This window comes from Nestor notabilis, unplaced genomic scaffold (genome assembly GCF_000696875.1).
Source record: "Nestor notabilis isolate BGI_N333 unplaced genomic scaffold, ASM69687v1 scaffold25021, whole genome shotgun sequence".
Taxonomy (NCBI): Eukaryota; Metazoa; Chordata; class Aves; order Psittaciformes; family Psittacidae; genus Nestor; species Nestor notabilis.
In genome coordinates this window covers 18,743-26,977 of record NW_009916412.1, presented here as the reverse complement: position 1 = coordinate 26,977, position 8,235 = coordinate 18,743, and the positions used below count along the sequence as shown (strand labels likewise).

The 8,235-nt window shown below is 39.3% G+C and overlaps 1 protein-coding gene across 1 annotated transcript in view; it reads right to left on the bottom strand.

Annotated features, from left to right (window-relative positions):
• Positions 1-8,235, bottom strand: part of RNF217 (ring finger protein 217) — a 22,293-nt gene that overhangs the window by 8,371 nt on the left and 5,687 nt on the right. The window contains exon 2 of the mRNA XM_010024572.1: positions 5,847-6,011. Within this exon, the coding sequence (XP_010022874.1) occupies positions 5,847-6,011 (165 nt within the window). The remainder of the gene's footprint in view (positions 1-5,846; positions 6,012-8,235) is intronic.

The following is an 8,235-nucleotide window of genomic DNA, read 5'->3' as shown; positions in this document are numbered from 1 at the left end:
AGGGAATTATTTTAAAAATATGGGATTTTTATATTTAAAAAAAAAAAAAAAAAAAAGAAAGATATTCCACAAACTGTATCAAAGAATTACAACAAGCTTTCATACTGTCCACAGGACAGCATGAAGCTGGGCTACCTAGGATCTACATCCATCCTTCTGCTGATTGCCTATGTAAGTAGCCCCATTCCTGTATCTCCACGTACTTTTCTGCAAAACTGGTACATTTACCTACTTTGCACAGATTTAGTAAGGCTTCGGTTTTAGTTAATAGTTCTGAGAGTCTTAGGCAAGAGGGTAGTCCTGAGGCTGAATATTTCATTACATCAACTATGATTACAAGCTACTACTAAATGTTGTCAATTAAAAATATAGCTAACAGGGTGGTAAACACACTTTTCCAAGGTCACAAAATTGCTAAAGACCTCCCCACCCCCCGTCCCAAGATCACACCCCACAGTGAATGGAAGATAAAATTACCTAATAATTGAGGTTGAACATGACCCTCAGAGGTCATCTATTTTAACCCCCAACTCCAAGCCGGGTTAACTTCAAAGTCAGATCAGATTGCTCCAGGCTTCATTCCACTAGATTTTAAAAACTTCCAAGTATGGGTATGTCCCAGTCTCTTCAAGCAACCCGTTCCATGCTTCACCACCCTCCCTGGTAATACTTTTTTCCCTTACATCCAATTAGAATTTTATTTGTTGAAAATTGCGATGGATGAATGAATGCCTCCCGAAATTCTTACCCATATCTACAGGCATTTATTCTGCAGGGAGGTACAGGTATTCTGCAAGGACCAGAGATGCTGAAAGCTCAGGTACAAGGGAAGCCTCTCACCTCAAAAGAGGCTTGTGGCTCCCTGGGATTCCGACATGCTTGAGATGGTCAAGTGTGTTTTTTCTCTGGTGCTAATCAGGGTTCATCTGGGATCTGAGAAGTCTTGCTCACCTGAACAGCTACTGAAACTGGCACTTTATACATGTAACGAAGTGATGTTTTCCACCAGCAATGCTCCTGATAAAAGATTCCAGGGCAGATTTACTTAGCAGTAGTTCCAGGTATACCTGCTAACATCCCTGTGCCAACACTAGTCACCTCAGAATTCCTATTTCTCCACTTGCAAATGCTTCTTTTACACATACGATGGGAAAGACATTCACAAAAGAGAGGATTAGGCTATAAAACATTACTTCCTACATCCAGGCTCCAGATAGGCAGGCACCACTCGTAAATCACTTCTGAATCTACTTGTTTCTGCTCTAGATCCCCCATACTGTCCTCTTAAAACAAAGAGGTTTATATAGGATTTATTTTCTTATGGACACATACTGCAATTACACATTAAAAGCATTAAAAACCTTAAAAGTGGATACTTATCTGCCCATATTTAACTGTCTTCAGAACATGCATATTTGAAACATGTGGTTGTACTTGCCTATATATTTTGTTGCAAAAGCTTTCCCTTTTTTAGAAGGGGAGAATTCATTAAAAACATGAAATAAAAACCAACCTTAGATGCAGGGCTTGGGCTTCCTATCATATGCACACAGACTGACAATGCCAGATGAACTTTGTATGATTCAGTCAGGCTGCTTTCAAGCCTAAAACCTGACATCTCACCAGATTAACTTCAGCTCCGGTTCACAGGGACATGCCTCCTTCCCCTTAGGATAATCCACTGACAGAGATGGATTACAAATCTATAGGGTGGGAAAGCAATTACCATCGGGTCAGAAATCACATGAGTGTTCCTGCTCTGTTGGCAATACTGCAGCACCCAGCAGGGGAAATGTGCAGGGCTGGGAATGCAGCTTGCTATAGATAGCTGCAGCCATGTGGGGTTTGGTGCCCTGTAACTTCAGGTTCCCCAGCAGCACAGTGGGGGTCGAGGAAGCAAAATGTGAGAATAATGCCTGCAAGCCCAGTTTCCGCGTCAGGCATCTAAACAGTGTTACTGGCTTCATCCTGCTCCCAGAGTCTGCTCAAACCCAAGGACATACCCTCACCTTATGGGGAAATGTTTAGTCATTCAGAAATCAAAGAATGGCTCCCAGAACAAGAAGGGTGAAAAATTACACACCAATGGCAAAGTACACAGAGCTAAGAGTCTTAAAGAAACAACTGAAGTAGCGCAGTGGCTATTTCAGACCCTCACTTCACCCCCTTCTGCATGTTGTATGCCCTTTCATGGAAATCTTCCAGGGAACTCACTTCCAAGAGATCTGAAGATGAGTGTGGCCATTTCTCCTCTACTCCTGAAGAAAACCTGGTGCATGGCTTTATCCATTCATATATAAGCATATATCCCTTCAGAAGATGAGAAATAATTTGCAGAGCACTTTCAAAAACTACGCCCTGAGTTATTTGATAACACTCGTGTTAAATCAGAACAGGGAATTCACAGATAAGTATATACTCCTTGATTTGCATTTACATCCTTGTTTACTTAAGTTTCTGTCTCTGTTTGAAGCTTTCTAAGCTAGAGCCACTGTTTGGTGTTTCCTCAGACAGTGTTGATATTGAAATCCGTGGTAAGATAACACCAACACGAAATACTTTCTTGGCTTGCTGTACTGTAAAAACACTTGCAGAAAAAAGACATTTTGCTGCAAACATGTTGTTGCAAGAAATTGTAAAAAATAACACCCTAATGCAGTAGTAGAGAAAAACAAATCAAGTTACAGATTTTATGAAAAGGCATCTAGTAACACATAACAAATTTTCACTCATTAGCCAGCTCCCTCTAGAATAAGACCACTTTTCAGACAAGTCTTGAGAAAATTGTCTATGCTGAATTAGTGTGTAACAAACTTTGAAAAGGCTCTATTAAAAATGAGAAATATGTCAAAATTAACTTAAGATCTAGTTTTAAAAAGTAGCACTTTTTAGTATTTCCATACTGACATATGACAATGTGAATCTATAATTATTTATTTTGACAACATGTAACATTTGTATTTGCTTATATAAGCATATCTTAGAGAGACCAGGTAAATATAAGCTATTCCTATTAGATGCACTAAAGCTGTGTTGACCTACAGGAGAAGGTAATCAAGTTTAAGCTTATTTAACGGTGCCTACCATTAAATACCATTCACATTACAAAGGCTTACGTTCTTTTGAAGTACTTACCAAAGCCACTGAAAAACCTGTGAATACTTGACTAAGGATCTGCCTATATATACACATACACACACCATAAGAGTGTTCCCGTTTTCTCATCTGCATGCCCAGACAAGATAATAATGGTGCGTTCTACTTCTCCATGGCATAGCTACTTACAGAGCGAGTCTGTGTGTATATATAATTATTCCCAGAAGATATCTAAAATATGGTCACAGTTTACACTGTAAGCAGTATCACACTTTGGAAGTTACCAGTAATTGTTCCAGTTATCTCATTAAAGAAGTTTTATCTCTTCTGAAGTTTCTACCTTTAATTTCTGTTAGCTTCAGTTTTAGTGTAAAGATTGAATACTGATATCATGACACTTACAATTTAATCTTAAATCTTCCTCAATCTGTTTGTCAGTTTTGGATGCTGCAATTTTTAACCAAAACACGAAAGAGGTTCTTCAAGTACAATATATACACATATCAAAATAAAATATGTTGTCACCTGAAAAATATGTGGATCTGGAACAAGGATTAATCAAATAGTATGTTACTAAGTTTATTTTCTCTGTCACTTTTCTCTATTTTATTTGAAAATACAACAGTCATCTGATTCAATGTTATTTTTTGAGAGAGATTTTAGGGGACAGTTGGAGAGAGAGGCAGAGAAAATATTACCTCCAATTCCCCTGACTGCACATTGTTAACTGTTGGTATGTTTATCCCCATGTGCCCAGATATCTGTTAATGCTTTGATGAAGAATGCTGCATAACATGTATTTCTTATAACTACCCAATAACCAATTAAGAAAAAAGAAAAACAACAGTACCACTAACTGCTGGGTAAGTGGTTCTTTCGGTTACTTGCTAATTACAGATTTGATTTAAATACAAACAATGTGTTGATATAAACATGTTGGAGGTTGTGAGCAGGAAGAATTTTTGCACCTCTGAAGGAAAAGAAAAACCAAAGGAAATATCAGAGTGGGGTAGCAAGTACAGTTTATGAAAAGGTTGAATTCCCTCTTCAGTGTTCACTTACACCACCACATGACCAGAAAGGACATGTTAACAAAGGATCTTTTTCTGTGCTAGTTTTGTAACTTGCCATACTGCCTCCCACCATGCTGGAGGTTTTATTTTATTTTGAATAAGAAACATAAAGTATTTTTGAAATTAATAGCCAAACTCATGTAACTTTAGGCTTCAAAATAAGTGACTTAACCTGAGAAAGTTTCAAGTGTCCAGCCTTTTCTTCTGAAGACAGTGAAAACAGTTGTACATTCAGCAGTTTAAATTTAAAACTTATTAAGGATAAACACATTAGGGATAGCAGTTTTAACTCCTTTCTCTTTCCAGCTACCAGCCCACTTTCCCCTGCTTTTACACGTTCATACTTTTTTGCTTGGTGCATTTTCTTCTTTTTTTGGACAACTTATTTCAACAGTTACACCATTTGCATTGTCATAAAAACTGAATCTGGACAGAAGTCAAAGAATTAAAACCAAAACACATACTACTTCCCAGTCCAAAAGGAGCAAAGTTTGTAAAAGTATTTTACTGTAAGACTGGCCAGAAAGCGAACATTTTTAGAACTGGCTCAAACCTATCAACTCTTACCAAACAAAGCTGTTAAAACTCTGTTATAATGTCATGTGTGTGGGAGAGGGAGGAAGGGTAAACAACCGACTGCTGATTTCAGAGCTTTCTGAATTTTACTCAGTGTTTGGAAATCTTTCAATTTCCAGCTATGGCACCACAGGCATTTCTTTCCCAAAGACCAAAATAAATTACCTAGTAACTAATAAACATTCTTCATTCTTTTACTCGCACAGGGTAAGGCTTAAAGCAGACAAAAGTATACTTCCGACATTTAGAAGTACATCTTCCCATTCAGCATTTATTTCCTACCAAATCCCCAAGTTCGCTTTGTCCTCTCCATGAAGCAGACGTAAGAGCAATAGATAGGTTAGACTGCATACTCCATTTCAATAAAAAGGATAATCTAATTTGGACATAACTATTCTGTCAGTATATTCTGTCAGTAGCTGGAGATAAGCGCTGCAAAAAAAAAAAAAAAGCAGTAAAAAACCATAATGGCCACCTTCATTAAGGGCAGCCAGGGCAGGGGTGCGTGAGGCTGTCGCATCTCATTTGAGTAGTGAGAAATACTTCCTATCCTGGAAGAGATTAGTGACATTTTTAGGGGGTGGGACTCCAGTGTTGACAAGCTAATTCAAGAAGAAGGTTTGTGAAGAACTGACATTTAATCCTAAAAAACTTCTGGTTTTGCCAAATCTTAAAGATGCTCTAAGTTAACTTGTTGATAAAGTACTTTCTGCCTTACTCAGAAGTTGAATTCACCCAAGGTCTTTGAAAAACATGACAAAGGGCATCATATGTCTCTAAAGCTTTCCACTTCTTTGAAGCTTTAATTTAGGAATAATTTATTCTGTAAAACACATTCATTGTAAAACACATTCATGCTTATAAGCATACATCAAAACCCGCTCTTATGATTTCTAATATCTTTCTTTTACATCCAGAGATTCTGCAGAATCAGTGCAGGAACCACCAAGTTAAACACATGACCTGTTTCTCTCAATTGACAAGAATCTGCACTTTGTGAATTCCATTTCCCATACTGAGCAGAAGTTATAAATATATACTTTAAATACATACTTAAACAGTTTGAAGTCACTACCTGCAAGCCAAGGGAGAACAGCTCACCTTGCATTTTGGACACTTCTGGGCGTTCCTCTGCCCGTGTTCAATTTCGTTGGCCCAGTGACGCAACAGCTTGTCTCCCTTCTTGTATTCTTTGCAGTTAACACCTTCATGCCAGGGAGAGTGGCACTTGAAACACCAGACAAATTGGCAAGATGGACACTGGATCTGTACAAATGAGAAAACACCACATGTTTGCAACCTGGGTGCTGACCCATTTGGAAAGCCCATTCTAAAAACACTGGTCTTCAGTTAAGAGAACAGCTGCCCAGCAAAGGTCTAACATCTTTTGAAGGGTCTGTTTTAAAAAATAAGATGTTATGAAAATTAACTTGTTGTCTTTTTAAAAGAGAGAAAATACAGAACTAACTTCTAGAGCCAGGACACGCCCCAAACAAGCCGTAAGTAGCTTGGTTTAAACTTCCTGACTTCACCAGGCGGCTCAGATGCCAAAAGGCAAAATCTAGGAAACTTATTCAGCTGTCTCTGATACATGTTTTAGATGTGAAAATCAGCAGCCAGTTTTCAGCGCGGTGGATCTCAGCCTTCTAGTTAAAAGCTCCACTGCCAAGGCTATTACCAGGGAATGCCCAGTCTTATGAAGGGTCTCTACAGAGCCCAGGATGGGTTAGGAAGCTTGTATTAGAAATGGTCCTGATTGCACAATGGCAAGCTGAGGCTGTGCCAAACAGCCCGCTTGCTACAGACCACACCTAATGGCAAAAAACACAAGCTAAGCTCCTAAATTGAGAAAGGATCCATTCTTCCCACTACCTGGGTTTTAAATCATTGCATCAAACAGGTACCATCATCATCATGTCCTCCCCCAGAGCCCAGCAAATTTTTTTTTTTTAAAAGCTATGGCAACTGTTATATAATAAGAGAAACACTGCAGGCACTTATCTGACTTAAGACAGGCCTCCTAACTGGACCATGACTAAGGAAAGCAAGAACTACAAGCCACGTTAGGCACAGGCACATGTAGGCTCCTCCAACATCTTCACTTCCACTGTGTTTGGCACCACAATGTCTCAGCCTGAAAGATGGGAGTGCACATCTCTCATGCAAATGCTGAGCCCTGTTTGCCAGCTTCAGCTGCAGCCCATGCATAGCGCTGCCCTGGCTTTGTACCAGCTGGTGCATGGGACTAAGGCATTCAGCCAGTCAAAAAATAAAGCTTTTTGGTTGTATCTGTGTCCAGACCTAGTTCACCACTGAACCACAGATGCGTCTGTGCTGGCCATGTGTGGTGTGGGGGTGCTGCTCAGGAAACTACATCCTAGGGTGGAGATACATGTGAAGCCCCCAAAACGTATTTCTGAAGTCCTCACTCCTTCCAGTTGCTGCGCCCTCTGCTCAGACACGCTGACTGGTGGCATGCTGCCTCAGCTCCAGGTAGAGTCCAAAGCAGCCATTCTGATCTCCCTTAAGTATTTTGCTGGGGGGCAGCCAAAATTACTATGTGCAATTTCTACATCCATCACTACCCATGTGCTAATACAAAGCTGACCCCATCTCTGATGCATGATGGAGAAATGAAGACATCTGCTGCCCTTAATACTATTCCCCAAGTTCCATACACAGGGTTAGCATTTACTTTTTTGCCTTTAATGTTTCACATTAAAAACCTAATTGAAAAATGGATCAAACTGACCATTTATATGATGCTAACTGACCCACTTTTCAGTGGTTGTCTTTCACTTCACCTGCAGAGAGCACATGTTTGGTTTTTCTTTTTACACTGCAGCACTGTGTAACAGCTATAGTTTCATTTGTATAAAGTGATGTACCTCTGTCTGTGCAGCATGGTTTAACCAGGTATTTTACCTTTAATAGTGGACTATATGCTCAATGCAACACTTCAGCTCACCTCTTTATGGCAATCCACATCTACAGATCAGCAAGCACAAGAATAAGAAGTAATGGTCAAGAGAATTAATAATTTTCTCACTACCAGTAAGACAGCATTCACCCCTCCAGGATCCCTTGCTTGGGCATAAGCTAAAGTGCAGAGCAGGGAAGCAGCATCAAGATATTGAATGGTTTTCTTCTTATGACAACACATTAACATTTTAGTTACCATCTACTAGTCATTACCCTCATAAAAACCCCCGCATCATACATGCATTTAAGTGTTAGAATACACACATTTCCTTCCTATCAAGCAGACTCAAAGAGTGTAATATTAAAATAGATAAAATTCTGGTACCCTGTAAGTATGATTTACTGCTTTATATAGGTTTCTATAGGTGACGTTTTTGCTAAGGAACACAGTAAGATACTTCACACTGAAAGCTTCATTTGCACATACTTCCTGTCAATGAAATAAGTTACTGAAGACACAGGTAGGCAGCACAAAACAAGGAAAGAACAACAAATGAAACTCATTGTA